The sequence below is a fragment of the Pseudopodoces humilis genome, chromosome 16, assembly GCF_049639895.1.
Source record: "Pseudopodoces humilis isolate 2021_Gansu_Grassland_sample_001 chromosome 16, ASM4963989v1, whole genome shotgun sequence".
Lineage (NCBI taxonomy): Eukaryota > Metazoa > Chordata > Aves > Passeriformes > Paridae > Pseudopodoces > Pseudopodoces humilis.
Window position 1 is genome coordinate 15,099,946 of NC_142215.1, and position 21,007 is coordinate 15,120,952.

Consider the following 21,007-nt stretch of genomic DNA (forward strand, 5'->3'; position numbering starts at 1 on the left):
AGTGCTACTCCTGTGTATTACTAAGATGACATTTAATTACAGCCTGATCTAATCTTGGTAAGTCTGAAGAGAAAGGTATCTACAGCCCCAGTTCCATGGTCAGTCCTCTCCTACAGTATTCTCCCAGTCTGACAGCAATGCACCCTCAGCCCAAGAGCAGGCTTCTCCTCACATCACAACTCAGTTACACTTTAAGTCTTGCTCTTCCCTACTAAAGTTATGCACACACAGCTATTTTGAAGTAGACAGCTATCAGAATTTTCTTGTACAAGCAGTTGGATGTAAATATAGATTAAAGAGGCCTTTCAGAACTTTAGCCTGATCACTGTCTTCTGTTTTTAAACATCAGGACAGTCTTGCTAATATGTACTACCTGGAGGGCAGGAACAGAAACGAGAGAAAATCTTTCCATACTGTGATGCCAGCATGCCATCTAAATGCCAGAAAGAACAAAACAACTCCATTCAATATGCTGTGTAAGACCCTCTAGATGTGTTCACCAGCATCCCAAAACAATTTAGGCAAAATCCTGATACAGGAAAACTGATCTAAGGATCTCATGGTTCTATACATTTATATTTTAATGTTAACAGAATAATGTTATGGAAACATTAGATTAGACTAGCTGAACCCGATTTCCATTCAGCAACAGAGCTTCTGTGCTACACTCACACAAAGCTGTGTGCATTGAAAACTACCTGATGCATTGAAACTGCAACAGTAACCACACAGCTGATATTTGTACAAGCTTTCTTCCTCTCCACTAATGAGCACATGCTGATATTTGAAAATGGCAGTTATTACATTTTTGGTCATCACCAGCATAAGCTCTATAACCACACAAGCTCTGCTTCTCTAGACCTAGCTCTTCTTCCTGTCAAAAGAAACCACCTAAGACCATGTAATTATAAATGCCTAATGTAAAGGCCTTCATAAAAGGGTTTCACTGTTTACTCTCACATAAGAAAATGCAGCACAAAGAATGTTAATGAGATGCTGAGTTTATTCTCTCCTCCTCCAGGCTAATCACTCTTCTTTGCTGTGACAGCTGATTAGGAACAGTTGCTGTAGAGATATTGCAGGAGACAGCTGCTCCAGGGGGGTTTTGGAGGAGCTGTGCAGGTGAATGCTCAGACTGCCAAACGTGGAAGGTTCCAAGCAGCACAGGCAGCAGGCAGGGGGGCAGCCAGAACAGGAGCAAGGCCAGAGCAGGGTGGTTCATGATGGGCTCCTGCCCGCACATCTCTGAGAGGGTAAAGGGGCTGAGCCGGTTCAGCAGCTCTCGGTCACTAACTGCACACAGAATTATGCCTGGGCAGATGGTCCTTGGGACTTACAGGGCTAAACTCAAACCTGATCCTACTGAGGAGGGGAATTGTTAAGCTCTCAGAGCAAAGTGGGTCACTCCTTACGAAACGGAGGTCAGGGGAGATGGAGCAGCGCAGGGAGCGGAGCACTGGGAACGCTGGGCACCAGAGCCCCACTGCGCTGCGACCTGCGGCCACACGGGAGGAAACCTCCAGGAACCTACAGACCCAACCACTCCTCCCGACAAGAGGGGAACGAGCCTTTGCTAACAAAACGTTGAGAAAGAGCCCAGGCTCATGTAAATTGGACAAAATGGTGACTCCAAGAGGAGAACTTGCTGTGTGACACCATTAGGGATATCCATAAGGCAGTACAGTCAACCTCTGGATAAATTAAGCTTATGACTTTCAGAAAATGTATCAAAGCTTGAAACATTTTCCATAAAAATGCAAACATCTGTTGTACAGATGTAATGCAACATTCTGAATCCAGTCCTTAAAAAAATTTCTTTAATAAATTAATAACTTTTATAAGTACAACAGATATGACAAGAAATACTGTTTATCTTACATGACACTAAACAGTTAATACATCACATCAAATTTTTCCCCTAATAGATTTGACTCTAAATGTCTGGATATTCTCCTGTAACATTCCTGTAAGAATATGAATAATTTCCAATTCTTCCCCTCATTTCTCTATCAAAACATAATAATACAAAATGTTCTTACCAGCACAGCAGCTGCTATATGTAATGACTACAAGGCAGGAATTCGTAACAGGATAATAATACCTTTTTTGCACTTTCAGGACCTGCTTCATCAAAACGAAATCTGACAATACGGAAGTCTTTGCAATAAATTATTAATTCAGTTGGATTAAATTTAAGTTTTTGGTTGGGACCCAGGACCTTCTGCTTCCTCTTGGTGTCATTCACTGCAAAGAAGAGACAAAGTTATTGGACTGTGTTCTGCAAGGAAATACAAGATTGGCTCAAACAGATACAGTAATGTTGCTATCAGAAGTTTTTTTTTTTATTGGCACATTTTGATTCAGGTAGAAAATCTGTTAAATCCTGTTAGTAAAAGCTTATGTTTCACTAAACTTAGGGTAAACCTCATGTTTTATAAAAGGGGCAACAAATGTGGGCCAGTGCAAGACAATATAACAGGTCAATAGGATCTCTGTTGTAAAAAAAAAATATAATTTCTTCATTGTGTTATTCCTCAGAAACACATTAATATTTTCACAGTGATCATAACCAACTTTGGGCATTGAAAACTTACAACCAATAATTTAATTACCTACAGTCAGAAAACCAAGTCTTTAGCAGCCCATGCCAGAAACAAAAATTGAAAAATTATCACTTTTATAGAATTTTACAATTACAAGATGAAAAACATTCTTAACAAACAGGTTAGTCTAAAGAATCCAACAAATCAAAACCTGGTTCTACACAAGAAGTATTTTGTTTCTTGAGATTAAGCTGTCGGTTGCCATTTGCAGAGTCTTGGAGGTCACCAGCTATTGACTTGCTAAGAATTACAGAGGATTGAAAACAACAGCATTTCTCTTGTCAGAGATCCCAGCTGTGTCTAACTGTATATGTGCTTTTTGCAATCTAGTGTATTTCAGTGGCAGAGATTCAGTTGATTCAATGTAAAAATGTTGCTCACAAAGTTCTGTACTGCTATGATGTGTCTCACCTACAACATCTGTTGATTCAGAATGGCAGTTATAAATAGAAAGACCCAACTGAGTCTCCTGCATGGCACCTCAAGATTTATTCAGCATTTGAGGTTTTCATCCTAATTTTAAATAAACCAAATACTTCAAATCAGGGAAGATTAATGACATAAAACCTCAAGTGTCAACAATTCTGCAGAACTTAACAGTTTTGTACTGAATAAGAACAAAGCCTGTTCTTACACTGAACTATTTTTGACATACCTGTGACAATCTGCTCAATGCATGTGAGTGGGACATCGTGTTCACCAAGGAGGAGGTTTTTATAATGGAATTTCTGAAACACATGAACTCACAGCCATTAATTGCAGTTCTGCAGTTTGCAACCAGATATACAGAACAACTTTGAAGAAACTACGATAAATATCAGGCATGCCTAGGCTTTTCTGACAGGTACCACCTTGTCTATTCCCAGGTAATTAGAAGCTGCTGAACTGCACACCCAGCAGTTTAGAAACCCCAGTGGAATATGCAAAATAATCTCCTTATTTGCACTGAATTTACTGAATTAATATCAAAAATTACTCTTAGAAATTCAATACAATTTGAAGCATAATATATATATATGTATATATGGAATATAAGAAATCTGCAATTATTATTACTTTCATAAGCATAGAAAGAAAAAAATATTAGTTCTACTTTCAGGGACAAGTTTTAACAACTACTTTGTGCCACAAATTAACTTTTTGAAGTAGCGTTGGTCAAATTTAGTAACCATTATTGACTAAGCATCTATCTACTTTCAGAGCTTTACATATCTCTAGTTAATAGAATATTTCCTTTAAAAGCCCCAAATGAAAGTGCAAACTCTACTGAAAATAACACACAGCTCATTACTTGGATTTCCAGTGTTGTGTGCTTTGCTATTCAAAAACTGATCATAGTTTTGAATGCCATGAATTCTGCTTTGACAAAGCAGAAGAGTTCTCCTCCCCTCTTCTTGTTGCTTCATCTACAATGAAAACTCATTTCACTGTTCCTTTTTCCCCATCATTAACAGCAGTAAAACTCCTTCACAGAAGAGCTTTGCTGATCTGACACTTTTCTAGTTCAAGGGACATTTGTGAACAGCAACAGCACCTTCGAGGAGGAGCATATCTGTGTATAACCCCTGCTTTGCCTTTTGTAGAAACACTTCCTAGGAAAGCCTCCACACACGGAGGTGAATGGAGCTGGATGTACTTCTGTACAAATCTGCTCTTGTTCTGATATGAATGGATGGAATAGCAACACATTCAGAACAGGACAGTGGAACCTCATCCTGTAGCCTGCTCAGAAGGCATCCATTAATATCAGATATGAGACAGACTGACTGTGTGAAGAATTTCATTTTTCACATTCATGATGCACTCATGTGAGTAATAACCAACCTGCAGTGGCATCAGGTCATCCGTAATAAAGGAAATCTTGAAGTTAGTGCAAACCAACTTGCCCCACAGATCATACTGGCTTGTGTCTGTTGCAATGCATTTTCTTACAAAATTTACTTCGTTCACCACAATTTCACCTAAAACAGAATAAAGGGAGGGGAAGGGAGAAGCCTATATAAATCCTGTAGGTACAACAATTCTAAGTCTGTATTACCAAGGAAGCCCTAACTCTTTACCAGTTTCAAGTTATCCACCTCTTCTGGGTAAACGTGGAGTTTAACTCACACCACTCCAGGGGAAAGAGAAAACTACCATTCCAAAATGGACAATATTGTGCAGTAGTTAAAACAAAACCCAAATCCAACAAAAACAACCAACCAATTTAAAGCCAAAAACAAAACAAACCTCCAACAACAAAAACCAAAAGAAACTCCACAAGAAATGCAACCCACAGTCAAAACTACACACCACTTCCCTTAGATGGAGAGATCAAGATCTGCAACCCTCCACTATTAAAAATTCATTGGTTTGAACAACAGTGTCCTTTAAGCATACATTCCTGTACTTCAGCTAGTATTTATTTTAAAAACTGAAATTAGCTGGCTATTGTTAAGTGCTCCAGAGAGTTTTATGAACTTCCTAAATTCAGAACCATCAGGCCACATCAAATTTTCCATTTATAGAGACATTTTCAGGTGAATTCAAAAAACAGAACACAAACACATTTCCAGCTTTTTACTGTGACTGTCTAATGAAGGAGACATTTTCTCTATTTCCTTAATAAAAGAGAAGATCCAAATAAAGAAAAAAATAAATTATGCTAGTTTGTCTGGCATAAGCTATAAAATAAAAAAAACCATATAGACAAATGAGATTGAGGACCATTTAAAAGGAAAAAGTAAATCACTACACAAAATGATACTTTTCATTTCCACAGCCAAGATTTCTGAAAGGTAAACAGTAACTCTTCCTTCAGTAATCTAACTTGGTAATTCCTTTTATTCCCATACAGGGTTTTTACTTCTATCATCAGATCAACCACCTCCTGCTGCTGCTGTCTACCATAAATACTGTGGGAGTACAAGAGTGTTCCAAGAAAAGGGTAATTTCATATTGGCACTGAGATTTTGCTTAGAAGAAACTAAGGATTAAAGATTGCTGGAGCCAAATTTGCTCGTAATAGGTTTGGCATGTTTAGTTCCAGTTGTCTGAAATGCCATCTCAGAGTCATGCTTTGCAAGGGAACAGCAGCTCTTTGGGCAGCTGTGCTGGCAGGAATCAGTGACTGCACATCCAAGGAGTATAACCACAGTCTGGAATAAATTCCCCATTTATCTCCTGCTGTTGAGCAGGTCTTTTCCTCAGGTTATCACTTCAGTCAAGTAATTGTACCTTGAAGTGTCCCAGGCACTTGAGAGAAATGCACCTTTTGCTGTCTCAAGGCCCAGTCCCTGAACATGCTCCTCTCATCCTGAGCTATTTCACCCAGCTGTCCTACCGGTCCCACTGGATCTCTTGCTCCTGATCAGGGATCTGCCTGGAAGTCACTAAGAGCAGTAGCAGCATCTCTGCTTTTGGCTCAGTTCTTCAGCTATAAAATTGTCTTGGTCTAAGGCTGTAGCCTTGAGCTGTTAGAATTATGATCTATGTTCTGGGACTGCCTGAAGATGTGAGGAGACAAGTTTCATTGACCTGTGTTATCATATACATGAATATTCTATGTCAGAAGTGGCAGGAACTGTGAAAACGTCTATAAACAGATCTGGAGCTTTAAAGTCTTTCCTCAAACAGTGATAAAATGTGCTTAAATAAGCTTCTGAATGTAAAAATAAAAAATATGATTCTGACAGCTTCAGTACAAATAGTTAAAAGCTCATCCAAGTCCACAGGAGCTGAAAACAATATCTTATAATGGGGAACATGAGAATGACAAGCCCTACTTCTGTTAAATATTGTAATGAAAATGTTTCAATACTTAGCATGGTCTGGCCTGAAACTTCTTGATGCCCAGCATTTCTTCAATAAGCTATTTACTTAAGTAACTGCAAAAGCCTAAACCATTTATTAAAGCAATTTCTCCTCAGTGTTGGTATTAAGTCTTCAACTATTCAGAGTGAAGCTCTAGGTCACCCCCTGTGTAAGAAGAAAAACAACCTCCTCACAAACTGAGTTCTAAGTAATTTTTATTCCTCTCTCTCCATACTGTCAGTGTATCACTGCATTTCTAATAAAAAAATATGGAGAGCTAAATACACCATGAGGTGAAATGCAGCTTCCATAGTTTGTTTTTTTTTGGTAACATTCATTTATCTGTACAAAGTATAATACTTTTTTACTACGCCATAGGAGACACTTCTGAAAACAAATTACTATTATCAAACTATTTCAGTACTTCATTACTTTGATGTAACCAGTGAAGAAATTAAATACATTCACACATCTTCAGTTTGAATTTCCTACAATTTAAAACATGCCTCCTACATAATTCTCTTTCCAAAGCCAATCCTTTTTACTCCCCTTCTTAATTCCTCATAATTTTGTGGCTACACTGCAACATGTTAATTCTAATCTTATTTTAGTGCAACTGCACTTAGTTTCATTTCATCCAACAGAATACATTCTGGATTTTCTGGCCTAGCTTGACTTCTGCTCCCAGGTTTACAGCCCTAAAACAGAACCGTCTTTTTTCAACATAAGGATTAAGGTATGGCAGGACAGAGAATGCGTGCACACCAACTTCAGCCAAAGCATGTGAAAGTTTGCAAATTTAATAGATGCAGTTTCCAAATACCTCTAGAAACTGTTTTGTGTTTTTTTGAGATGCAGGCTTTGAATTTTATCTGGCCCACCATTTGGACATCTATAATGAGCAATATAAAAAGGAGCAAAGCTTTCAAAATAAAAATTTATGAAAGTAGATAAACAATGTGAGTAGTAAGTGCAGGACTTGCACAATGAACCCTTCTTGTGTTTGTAGTCGAGTAGGTGATTTCTTCTACACAAGACAACAACAGAGCTATTCAGAGATATTACACTGCACATTTCTACAACGTAGCTGCTGCTTTTTTCCAGTAAACAGCCACAGGCTCTTCCAGACACAGAACAGCAGTCAACACTTCCATGTGACTCCAAGAGTCAAAGTATGATCTCCGGAGACAAGAGCAGTTTGTTTAAACTTTGACAGGAAACCAGAAGAGAAATTACAGGTTGCCATCCTTACGTAGAAAACCTAATCATCTTTAATGAAAATATTTCTACACTGAACACTTGCATCACAAAAATAACAGGAGATACTGGAAGATCTATCTAGCTAATACACCCTCCGCCTAATTAACACACAGCCTCATAAACTGTTAAAACTTCAGAAAAAATCTGCTAAATCTCCCAAAAGCACATGCAATCTACTGCTTCATATTTTGGATGCTAAGAGAATTCAAGGTATGTGTCTAATCCACCATAATGCATAACCCATTACAATCAAAATAAAGAGCTGACAGCAGAGCCTGGGAACATGTGGAGCTGGTAGAGGCAGGACTAACCCTGCTAAGCATAGGAAGAGCAGGAGGGAGCACTGGACAGAACAGGTGTGCTCTGCCCCAGCCTGCAGCCACACCACTCTGCACCCGGCTTTGCGGCAATTTGCTTCCTCCAGATTTGAAATGCAATCCCTAACCACTAACCTCCTAAAATAAAGGATGTTCTACACCATCTCCACTACAATATTTCTGCAACTTTTTGTGGCCTGCCTCACAGGATCAAGTTTAAATTTTTTTTTGTTTATCTTATAAAGGTAGAAATTTGTCAATTTTTAGGGAAGAAGGCTGGTTTGGGTAGCACCAAGGACCACAACCTTATTAATGCAGAAGTGTTCAACAACTCTAACTGAACACAACAATGATGTACAATTAAAGGAACTGAACAGTATTTTATAAATACAGACATATACACAGATGAATAATAGAGAGATGGAGCATGGCACACATACATACATACCCACCTTAAAATGCTAACAGAGAGTATTTTTATCACATTAAAAACCTGATACTTCCTAGAGGCAATGAATGGCTGAAATCATACTCCATAAATTAATAATGCAAATCCTACAAGCTCAGAAAGTTTGCAGCTACCCTACGCACTGCTAAGGCAACTTTCTCAATGCTGTACAAGAGTAGATTTATCAGCATAAACTTCCTTTAATGAGCACTGAAGCTCTATGGATATGTTTACTGTCTAACAGACATAAGCATAACAAAGGTTATTAAGTACTTTGTGCAGTCATGTAATTTCTACTTAAACCCATAAAAAACTAGCACCTGAATGCACTTAGGAAACTCCTGTTTCCCATTTACAATGCTGATAGTGATTATACCCAAGTAAGACAACAGAAAACCAGCTTGTTTACATGAAAGATAGTCTTAGAAGTTCACAACAGAAAAGCTCAAGTTAACTCAAGTAGCCATTTAACTGTTAAGAATGCACAATAATGAGTTCACTTGTAAAATATTTGGCAAATAATTAACTTTCGGAAATTCTCAAGTAAGAATTTCCAATAAAAACTTCATTAATAAGTAACTGAAATCTACAACATTTTTGTCCCTTTATCTCTCTTGTGGAGAGAATACCAAAATTGTAAGAGTTTATTAGTATGCGCCAAGCATTTAGATGTAAACGTCTCTAAACCACTTCTAAATGAATCTTCTGTTCAGTGTGCTCAGGCATTCCAAACATAAGAAAAAATAGTATTTGTAAGCTCATGAAATAATTGTCTCATCTATTTTCTGATTGTCATGAGCTCTTGCAAGGTTGTTCCAAAAGGAGAGCTCAATTCTGTAATTATTGGGGAACAAAAAGCAATTTGCATTAATTTTTAATAAGAGAACCTGAGATTTTTACCAAAGAACAACTCTGACCATTGCTTGGAGAGTGGTGTGTTATAAATGCGCAGTACGAAAGGAGCTTGCTTTGCCAGTCTTATTAGAAAATTGTTATTAAAATACCATATATGAATATTTTAGTTTCTCTAATATGCTAAGAGAAAAAAGCTTAGATAATTTTTTTAAGTGCTCAGTAAGGAAAAGTAGCAAAAAAATAAATGCTTCCCAGTAACTCTTCAAAGATCATCTTTGTGTTTCCCATGCACAATATGAGGACTAAAATCAGTATTTGCCCAGTAATGGCTAATCTTTATGAACATTGAAAAAAACAAACAAACCAACCCTCAGCTGGGACCTGAGAAGATAATTGCTTTTCTGAACTAGGATGGGATGCTCCATGAAAGCTTTCCCCACACCTCAGAACTTCAGAGAAGGACACAAGAACGTAGAGTAGGCAACAAACAACAGAAGTGCAGATGGCAAGAAGGGAACATCTGTCAGGAGCAAAGGCCTCATTATCAAACAGATATTTGCAGCAAATTAAAAAACTGTTTACAGAGTTGCTTTAATCCAGGAACTTGTATTACTGCTAAAATAGAAATAGTTCCATAGTCAACATTCATTTCCACCTCAAGCCTTGTGCTGGCACTGCCATTTATGACAGACATTGTTAGTCACATTGGAGAACTGATCCACTTGGAAATGGATTTTTTGTTCCTTTTTTATCAGTTCAAATTTCACCTGAATTAGCTCTGATCTGGCTTGTTCTTTGGTTGCACAAAGAACATAAAGAAGTTAATAAGAATGCACCTGTGTGTAAGAAAAATAGAATAATAAACAACTCCTGTTGGCATCTGTATATTAAAATAAACTCTTATCTCCAGAGCCCCTCCAATAAGAGTTTTAGCAATGATTTGGGGTCAGAGTTCTGTAATGTGAACAGACATTACAGAACAGTGAGGAGAGTGTGTTTGGTGTTTGCATATTTTTAAGTCTGGCTACATCAACTACAGATTCCCAAACCCTGACTTTGCCTAAACAATATAATCAGTAACAATTTGAGAAGACGGAGGTTTTCAGCTTGTTATTATATAACTATGTTACCAATGCCAGTTACAGATGCTGAACTTCTAGTGTACTACTGAGTCTTGTAGTTTACATTATACTGTACAGGTTTGACTTAAAAAAGAAATTAATATGAAAACATTTGTCTAGCGATTACTTGGGAATCAGTTCACTGAAGACTTGCTTCATTAGAATAAAATATAATTGCCAAGAGACAAAACCCCCTGTTTTGGACAGATGACAATTCAGAATCTACTGGATTTTAATGGCTTTCAGCATCAAACACACGTGGGACAGAGCAGGCAGAAACCAAATACTTTGCAACTACTTTCCAAAATGCACATGTAAAATTATTAAAATACTTAATTTTAAAACAGGGTCATCCTTTTAGCTTCAAGGAATTATTCCCATATTGGCCGATGGCTAATCTGTTGCACATAGGAAATTATTTTTGCAGATGTTTACAAATACTAAAATATATTACTAGTCAGAGGCTTTAAGAAAAGCCTTTTATAACAAAAGGCAGGACAAAATTACTCCATCCAGTAAAATCTACTTCTAAAATTGTATCTGGTACTTAGATTCTGCATGCAGACTGCCTTGGTTGTACTTATGTCCTGCCAATCCTTAAAAAAATCAAACCCAAACACAGAACAAGCAGTTAACTGAACCCAAACCACGCCTGAAAATTTATTTTGAGCCAAACAAACAAAAAAGCTGTAACAGAAGAGTACTTAGTATATACTTAATGTAAGTGACATCTCATTCTAAATCAAAGTCAAAGGTTTGGTTCATTTTTAAACTTCTTGCAGTATGAAAAACTTGCCTGCAGAAACCTTGTTTCAGATTTCAAATCCAGGATTTGAAACTCTCATAACTTATATAAAACTTCTGGCAACCTGTGTATAGACAACAAAAAAAATTGAAACATCTACTTTAAAAAAGCTTTAGGGAATTACATTATTTTTTTTATTATAAATTGCCGTTCTGATCTTCTAATTTGGCCATTCTTAAATGTTGAAAATAATTTCATTTTCTTGTATGACACTGATTCCTGAAAACAAGTTGCTGCTACAAAGCTTTTTTGCTTCCTTTTTTATATCACATACTAATTTTAAAAACAAACAAATGAACTTTCACAGTAACATTTCAGTTTCAAATAAAAAACTCGATGCAGGGAAAAAGCCCTAACCCTGCAATATGATACCTTACTCAGCTGCACAAGGAGGGAGCGAGCCTTGGCGAGCATTGTCACAACACTGGAAATGAAAATCAACAGTTCGGAGTGCTTTGGAACAGTGAGGAGCTGCCTTCAGGGCAAGTTCTGTACAGGTGCTATCAGCACTCACCAGCAACACATGCACATGCTTAACAGATCAGGCACTGCCTTCCTGAATATCCGTACCTCATTCCAGAAATATCCGCAGGAAAAGGCACCGACAGTTACAGCACAGCACTTGGACCAGCTAAACAGCCTCAGTTTTCCCTTGGAGGCATTAAGGAAAAATGATTACTGACAACCAAGCAGGGCAGACCCGACTGATCTCGGGGATTACTCATTAACCTCATTAACCTGGGCCCCAGCTCACCCAATCCCTGCCCAGTGAGCACTCACTGCACAGCGTGGCCTCTGCTCTGCCACACCACAGACCAAACGAAAATGCCAAGGAAGAGGTGCAGGGGTCCAAAGCAGTGAGAAAAGAACGTACCTGGGGCACAAATGCACAAGGTTGCCTCAATGAACAGTGGATTTCCCTCTCCTATCACATGATGTGTTGCAGCTGCTCTGGAACACATGACTCAATGTAATAAGGAATTGCAGAAAGCAGAAAAAAACAAAAGAGTTGGGAGCTAACTTGCAAGAGAAACAGACTCTTCTAAAAGATTGAATCTTTCCATGACACAGTCTTAAAAACCTCCCAAAATTAAATTTCTATAGTCACTTGCCTTTCTAAAGCACATATACTTTAAAAAGCCAACAAAAATCAAAAAAGCAGATGGCAAAGTCAGTCAGCATTATTGAATAAAAAGCCAAATATATGCAATGGCAAAAATCTTGAACATGATACATAATTCCACCTCAGCAAAAACCAGGAACTCAGTACAACCAAAAAATGTTCAGAATTAATCAAAAAGTTGATTAAAGATATGGGAAACTTCATTTTTAGGACCAACTAAGACAATTAAGTTAAAGGGAAGCAAAACAAAGTGGACATATAACACACATCTGAAGTTCACAGCTTGCATGAAATGGAGGAATATGGCTTGATGTTTGCTGTGTCCTATAAGAACTAGGATTTATCCAAAGGAACTGGATGGTGGAAATTTCAGAAAAAAAACAATTAAAAGGAGTTGTAACAGCATGTAATTGAACTGCAGAACTTGGTACCATGTGGGGCTGTGGGAGATAAATGTTTACACAGCCATAGAAAGCAACTACATCAATTCAAGTAAGACAAATCCAATTGGAGGAACTGAACACGGTAGCAATGTTCTGTGATATCCTGTCACTACTCACTTGGGTGTCCCCATTAGGATCCTGCAAGAGGAACGTGCCCGTGCCACACTGCAGTGAGGGCAGAGGGAGCAGCTGGAGCGCTGCTTGCCCTGCTCCCCTCTCCCTCGGCCCCTCCACGGTCACCAGCGAGAGGTGACACCTGCCCTGCTGGTCACCCACGGTCACGGTGTGACCACAACAGTGACGGCTCCAAGGCTCACTTCTGCCTTCTGACCATGAAACGGGGCAGACACAACAGCCTGAGCATAATTGCTTTCAACAGCACCTCACCACCACTGCCCCTTTAACTTGCCTTAGCAAGCTACTATTCTAATTCAGTTTAGTCTATGATTTTATAACCATTTCTAGCCTTTTTGTAAAAACTTACAGGTAATAGCTACTATCTTTATCTACTAGCAAATTAGCATAGTGAGCAACAATTTAACTAATTCAAGCATACACTAAGATCTGGGAGGTAATATCCTCACACTCAATCAGATCTCCACTGGTTACATAATCTGCTGCAGAATGCCCCCTGTGAGCAACAGGGAGGATCTCGTTGCCTGGTCTTGCCTAAACCGCAGTGTGGCACTGGTTCCAGTACAGACACCAGACTGGTCTGTCGTTCATCCCTGTATTGTATTTCTGCACACTTCTTTGCCATTCACATCATGGAGACACACTGCTGTCACAGTCCACTTGTGCGGGACAGGTTTTTTGAATGCTCAAGTTGACGACTTGAGAACGCCAGACACAGTTGTGGAAAACAGGCTACAGCTGATTACCAGAACAAAACACACCTTTAGGTTTAACAACCTGAACTCCACACTCCCCTAAGGAACACACACTAATTTCCTACCAGCCAGGAAAGGCACGTAAACAGACTGACTTGGTGGACTACCTGCTATTTCTGTAATTTTCCTCTTTGCCATGCTTATAAAACCAGCAATGCACACAAACAAAGGGGAAAAAAGTGAAACTGTTACAGAGGCCAACTCTTAACTAATTCTGCAGAAACTCTCACTCACAGAGCTAACACTAGGAAAACAGAACTTCAGAAAGAAAAAGAAAACATTTTTATAACTCCATCTCAAACCTGTATCACATGTTTTGCAATTAAATGATACCAAATTCTATAAAATTACTTTCTTTTCCCTATTGCAGTATCAGTGTTGCCTCTTACAACCAAGGTTTTTATTTGTTTTAAATGATACTTGTTCTTTTTCCCAGTAAACACCCTCCTCAGAGCATACAGTTCCATGAGAATACAGGCTGTTGCTCCAAATTCTGATGAGATGCAGGCTCTGGGCTCCAGAGGAAACTTTTAAAACAAACTCTACAGGTTGAAAGTTGATTCCAATAATTATTTTTTTTTTTTATTTTTTAGTAAAAACCACTACATTTTCTAACCAGATGTATTATTTCCTAGCTTGTAACTCCTTGTCCGAACCTCCTCTGCACAGAAATACAAGTTAGACTGCAGGGTATTTAGCTCCTTTGGAATCAGCAAGCAAGCCACTCCCACAGAGTCCCTATATTTTAGGAATCAAAAGCTTAATACAACCATTTGCAGGTTTTGAAGATTACTAAGCCAGTACCTGCTTGTGCTAATGTAACTTAATTCCAAAAGAACTCCTTAAAAACTCCACTACTTAAAAAATTGTAACAAACATTCAGCCACTCAGGTTTATCTCTGTTCCTGAGAGCAAAAGCAATTTCACACAACTGTTAAGGATAGCATATTAGGAATGCCATTCTGAAACTGTATTTACAAGGAAGTGCAAGTCAGCCTTAATATAATTAAATGAGTTGGAATTTGGCCAGTAACTTGGGTTATGACAAATCCAAAAGCCAGTCTATCCAACAGTACAAAGTGTACTTGTTTATACACTTTTCTACAGCACGGTTGATGACAGAAACAAAAAAAATGTGTTTAGGCTGGTGCTTAACTTCAAACAGGAAAAGTAGCATTTAAGTAATTTAAAGTAAGTCACTTCTAACACCCTTTCAACTCTCATACAAAGTCATGAACAGATTTTGTCAGAGTACTCTGTGGCTATACAAAGCAGTGAATCCTATAGTGAAATAATTCAAAATAATACCTTAGAGATGATATGGAGGTGGAAATCTTAAGTCTGTGGTGCATCATACTGTGGCTTCTACATAACCTGGGGCAACTTACTACAAATGTCCCAAAAGCCATCAAATGCTGACTTCAAAGAGAGTGCAGACAAGGAAAATAATGCAAAGAGGGAATAAATACAAGCCAGTTGAGAAACACAAACCCAGTCAGCACCATTTAAAGAGTATTTGAGAGTTTCACAAATAGAGAATGAGCCACACTGCAAAAAGTGACAGCACAGGAATTACTTTATGTAACTGCTTATGGCCAGGTCCCACAGCAAAGGCAAGATGTGCTACATTTCGAGCAAAACACTTGCATACTGTGGTGCGTTTGCTGTGGAATGTCTCAGGGAAGAGCATGCAGTCACTTCCTTGTGAGTCAAAGGCCTTGGATGAATATCAACTGCAACATAATCAGTGAGATGCCAAGTGGTAAGCAGAAGTTTTACAAGCACAAAAATATAATTATTTCAAATATCAAGCAATCTCAGCAATGTATTTTAAGGTATTTATGCCTCAAGCAGACTCTGCATTGTTTTATTCCATTCTTCATTTCATGAAGAATGTCAGGCAGTTGAATGAAGAGCATTTACTCTTTCAGTTGAATCTCTTCCACAGTATTTCAGCCTCTTAGGTACCTCACTGGACCATATTACATATCAATTAGTACTGCTTAATTAGCAACAGGCCCATGTAAAGCAGTGACAGAAATAATTTTTAAGAGTTGTTTATACCTACATCAGTGTGTGTGTAAATTCATATTTTTTAATATTCAATCTGAATGCTAAGAAAAAACTGTAATATGACATTGTTTTAAGCTCAAAATTATCTTTAGGAACTCCAAGTGAAATTTATTACTGTGATGTACAGTTTGCTGTACATTACTTTGAAAGTAATTTTGAGAACAGTACATTGTTCCTTCCATATCTGAAAAAAGGCTTTTAGAAATCCTCATTGATCAAACTGTCATTTACCAGAGATTATTTCTCATTTAAAATATGGATGTCATTAATAGCCTACATTTTTATAAATATGTTATGATGAACAGTAACAAAAGTGGCGATCTATTTCACCCACAGCCCAAAAAGGTTATTCTGTAGACGTCCAAAGACACAAATTCCAAACTTACCTAACAGCACCATTCAATAAGAGTAAATTAATAAAGATGGCATTAGAAGTTTTCCAATACAGAAGTCAACCACATACTGGAAATACTATTTTCCTTTAAAATAAAGGAAGACTCTGACACAGGCTTTGGAACTGGGTTCTGCACACAGGGAAATAGCTATTTGATGAAAGTATAATTACCAATAGCCTTCCAAAAGGTGTCAAGAATGTAAAAACACTTAACAGTGGTTTCACTTCCAATACTCATAATAAAACCAAGACCTTATTCTTTATGTAGCAAAGTATCACACAGACAAAATTGCCTATGTATTTATTTAGTATTTCAGGTGAGTTAGAATAACCTTCTACAAACACAAATATTATCTTTTCCTGCTCAAAAGCAATATTCCCTCAATAAGCAATGCTAGAAGTAAAAAATACCAAAATCAATACCAACAGAGGTATTTTTCAAATTCCTGATTCATGCCTACCTGGTAAAAGTACTGGTTCTAGTTTTTTAATCCTTGGTTCTGACGCTATATTGTCGTCAGCCTGAAGAAAAAAAAAGAAAGGTAATTTACTTAAGGCTCATAACTTTACTGTCAGACACAAGCCTGATCTGCTTGTACAGAAGAGAAAGTTGTTATAACTTAAAAAGTTCATCTTAAGGAGCTAGAATCCAATCATAACAAGAGTTTTTAACAATTTTGAGGGCATTTAGATTTGTACCAAAAGAATAATAAAATATTTAAAATTTTCATGTTAAACAAATTGGGTAACCCAAACAATCACAAGTCACAGGATGAACAAAAAACCTATCTGGCTTGACATTCCATAATGGCTCGAAATCGTCAACAAGTTTTAGAGATACAGACGCTCAAGTTCACAAAAACTCTCTACTAACTTCTAACATGCACAACTTTCCAACATAGGAAAGATTTAAAAAAAAACCCCAAGGCCTAGAACACACATATACCTACCTGCACTTCAATTTCAAGCCTTAAAAATAAAAATCTTCTATAAAAATACTGGAACCTTTGGTGAAATAACCCACGGTTTTTACAATGATACCAATATAACCATTTCCCAGGAGTAGGAATATCCAGAACTGTGTTACATCGACATCTCACTTTTACTACGACATTGTGAAAAAACCAAATTAGTCAACATGTCAAATATGTTGCTAGAAATGGTCCTGTTTTGTCTAAAGTAAATAAATGCCATTGTCAAGTGCAAATCCAGATGACACAAAAAATCCTGGTGGTTCTCGACATACTCAGTACTATATGTGCTATATATATTTGATAGATATACTTGGTCTTCTTATTTATGCCATCAGACCCGTTCTAAACGTGAAACGATGGCTACAAGTGAGAGTTTCATTATCTGCACAGCAGAGTAGCGCCCGCTGCTTTCTCCTCATCCCGCCCAGCGCTGCGAGCAAAGCGAGCCCAAACACCTGAAGCGTAACTCACAACTTTCCAAAATAATCTCGCACGGGCAAATTTTAATGAACACAAGACTTCAATTTGATACAAGTCCTGCTTCCTGACCACAGAGCGGGCTCTGTCCGTGCCCGACGCGGAGACCCGGAGGCCAAGGGGCTGCACCCCGAGCCGGCTGCGCAGCTTTTGTTTCCCGGTGCCCCGGAGGGCTCGGGGGCCCGGGCAGTCCCTCCACAGGTGCTGTTCGCCACCCCCCGGGGCCAGCGGGCACAACCCCAGGGCGGCACCTCGGCCAGGGACAGCGGCGGCCCGGGGCAGGCAGGGCAGGGAGGGCAAGTCGGTAATGGCAGTAAAAGGCGATTACCTGAGGCAGAAGGTACGACTTGAAGGTGGGTTTGGGCTGCTTGAGGGAGAACATTGTGGCCGCCGACGGGCGGGCGGGCCGGGCCGGGCCCCGGAGGTGGTGCCGACGCCCGCCAGCTCAGGCCCGGCGCCCGCGGCCGCTCGGGCTCCGCTCCCCGCCACACCGCGGGGGCGGCCCCGGCGCACCCTCCTTCCCCAAGGGAGGAGCCAGCGGCCTGGGCAGGCCCGGGCTGGGGCCGCCGCCCCGCATGGAGCCCCCGCGGCTCCCTCCGCCTCCCCGGGCCGGCCCAGCGGCTCCTTGGGCGGGCGGCGGCCCCGGCGGGCCGGGCCGGGCCGTGAGGGGCGGGAGCGGCCGCGTACGGCGGCGCGGAGGGAACAAGCGGCCTGGCGGTGATGGGCGGCACCGCGCGGCCCGGCACGGCCGCACTGCTGGGGACCCCAGCCTGCCCGGGCCGGGCCTGCCCCGGGGAGCAGCCAAACGCGGGGCCTGCGGCGGGCGGGGCCGGCTACCGAGGCACAGGATTGCCACAGTTTGGCCTCAGAGCCCCCTGGGAACTGAAAACCCCGTTCGGAGGCCTGCAGGAGTTAATGCTACCCAGGGCTGTCTCGTAAGCCAGAGGTAAAATCCAGCTCCAGCATGGTGGAGAGAGAGGGTGGTGAGACACTGGCACAGGCTGCCCAGGAGGTCGTGGCAGTGTTCACAGCCAGGTTCTGTAAGACCTTGAGCAACCTGTTCTAGTGCAAGGTGCCCCTGCCCATGGCAGGGTTTTGGACTGGATGATCTATGCTCCATCCCAACCCCTTGACATTCTGTGATTCTGTGAATCACTTACTGCTGTGGAGTTCTTCTCCTGTCACCCTCTACACACGGTGTGTACACATTACACCTGTGGGGTGTACACAACCCTCTCAGGCACATGGTGTGACTCTTGGGGATGGTTCTGTGCAGGGCCAGGAGCTGGACTCTGTGATCTTTGTGGGTCCCTTCCAACTCAGCATCCTCTGTGTGATTCTGTGATGGCTGCATGACGCCCCAGGAAGCTGCTGCAGTCACCCTCCCACTCTGCAGCCCTGCTGACTGTGGGAGCTGCATGTTGATCCATGTAAGCTTTCCAGGCACTCGTGTGTTGCTCACCTGAGTTTCTCCAGGACACGGAAATAACACAGGCACCTATCTAAACTGCCAAAATACATCCCTGATATCTCTTTAAGTAGGAAACTGAATAACTGCTCATGTTTGCTTAGTGGCCTACAACACCCGTGAAGGTCTGTATGACTGCTCTGAACTTGGTCCCCACAGTGGAAATATCTCCTACATGAAGCAAAAGTTTGGGTGGAAATGTGGTATAATGGAGAACCCTAGATCAGGAATACATGGTCTGTCAGCTGTGAGATCTAAGGGGGAGAGTCTGAGTTCTCCTTCTGGTGAGCCAGTCACAAAGGAACTGGGTCAAACCACCAGGTCTCTCCAGATTTTGGAGCCAGGACTGATGTGTTCAGTAGGGTAAGAAGGGTTGGCCCCTGGCTGCTGGTTCACCACAGTCCTGGTTCCAGCTATGAGCCAAGCAGAGTTCACAGCAAGGACCATGGTTTAGAAGTGAGAGTTGAAGGCCAGGACCTGACAAACTGTTGATGTTTTGCAGCCTCACCATATTAAAAAGCATGATTTTGGTCAGCATACTGTCATGAAAATGGAAGAGCTCACGTGCAAGGTAACATTAGTAAAGGCCTGCTACAGCATAGTGGTGAAGACTCCAGAAAAATGGACACATTTCCAGATGCAAAATGACACATGCAGCACTCAACATCAGCTGCAAGGTCAAGATCTTCCCTCATTAATAGAAAGTATATTATATTGTGTTATAGATCCTGGGATTTTTTGTGAACTCTGAGGGTGTGTGTTCAATGAAAGAACAGGCTTTAGAGCACAATGTGGATTCCACAATTTAGAGAAGATGCCCCAGTGGTTGCAGCAGAAAGGCTGGATTGAACAGTGATGAGGGAAACAATTCACTGGCACCTGCCTAGACTGAGGAAAGCTCATGTGCATACATTTAATGCCTTTCAACAGCCCAGGAGGGAGCACCCTGCTCTTGGACTTGTAGATAGAGAAGATAAAATCAATCTCAGTGTACTTTTCAAAACAAGTGTACCTCCTTGCACAAAGGTCCCAATTTATTGCTGTTGGCAGACAATGCCCTTCACTTTATCCTCTATTTTCACCTATACTTTTATTTTATGCTGCAAACATCGTTGTCTAAGTGGGATTATTCAGCCTGGCATGATCTCATGCCCCAGTCCATTTTAGGGAGTGCACTGTGCTGCAGATGCTGCTGATAGTGTAAAGTTGAGTGCTGTGAGAGCAAACCACAGTTCCTCTCACCCCTTTCATAACCAAAATCCTCTGGATGTTTGATAAGTGAGAAATACTGTGGGACAGCCCTTATCTTTATCCTTCTGTAAAGTTGTGTTTTTTTTCATATTCAGAACACTGGTGAAAGGGAATTTAATTCAAAAAAGGGGGAAGAGAAAATGAGAGGATAAGGAAGGCAGAAATTGCCCAGACTTGGAATTGCACATAATGAATTTGTCAGTGGTATTAAAATTTATGATTATTTACACCACATCAGAATTACAAGAGTGTTTCTGCATCAGCACAGAGACTTTTTAGGAGTAGCTGCAAAAGCAGTCTTACTCATGAGAGGATGATTACAGGATAGCAAAAACTTCCATTAAGGACTCCACTGACACATTGAAATTGTGGTGCTGTTCTGAAAACAGCAACCAAAATCAAAACTAAGCTCTCACAAGATTTGTGAGGATTGTTACTGGAACTGGCTACAAGTTTCCACTGGAAGAGTTCTATGGCAGTAGGAGAAAAAGGCTGTTTTGGCAGAATTGAGTACTTTGGAGAAGCAAGTTAATTGTTACAACTTGCAATGAGATGCAGGCAGGCAGAACAGGACAGGCAAGTAGAGCAAGGTAAGCAGGCAGGGCAGGGCAGACAAGGCAAAAGGGCAAGCAGGACAGGCAGAGAAATCCTCTGGCTTTATGGCAATGAATTCAACTGCCTGCCCATCTCTGGCCATCCCAGCTCTTCCTCAC

At 40.4% G+C, this 21,007-nt stretch overlaps 2 protein-coding genes across 4 annotated transcripts in view; one reads left to right on the plus strand and one right to left on the minus strand.

The window, feature by feature from the left end:
• FAN1 (FANCD2 and FANCI associated nuclease 1) overlaps nt 1–5,484 on the plus strand; it is a 41,231-nt gene extending 35,747 nt beyond the window's left edge. Inside the window, exon 15 of the mRNA XM_014251174.2 lies at nt 5,440–5,484. The gene's annotated coding sequence lies outside the window, so the exon portion shown is untranslated. The remainder of the gene's footprint in view (nt 1–5,439) is intronic.
• The window catches only part of MTMR10 (myotubularin related protein 10), a 35,756-nt gene extending 17,715 nt beyond the window's left edge, over nt 1–18,041 (minus strand). The window contains exons 1-5 of one of the 3 annotated variants that reach the window (XM_014251176.2): nt 17,904–18,041; nt 16,586–16,646; nt 4,428–4,564; nt 3,259–3,331; nt 2,102–2,244 (exon numbers count right to left, since the gene is read on the minus strand). In XM_014251176.2, the coding sequence (XP_014106651.2) occupies nt 2,102–2,244; nt 3,259–3,331; nt 4,428–4,564; nt 16,586–16,646; nt 17,904–17,957 (468 nt within the window). In that variant the 5' untranslated portion in view covers nt 17,958–18,041. Of the gene's footprint in view, nt 1–2,101; nt 2,245–3,258; nt 3,332–4,427; nt 4,565–11,771; nt 11,860–16,585; nt 16,647–17,569; nt 17,593–17,903 lie in introns of those variants that run through there. The other 2 variants (XM_088063247.1, XM_088063246.1) reach the window with 2 other exon arrangements.
• Nucleotides 18,042–21,007: the final 2,966 nt, after the last annotated feature.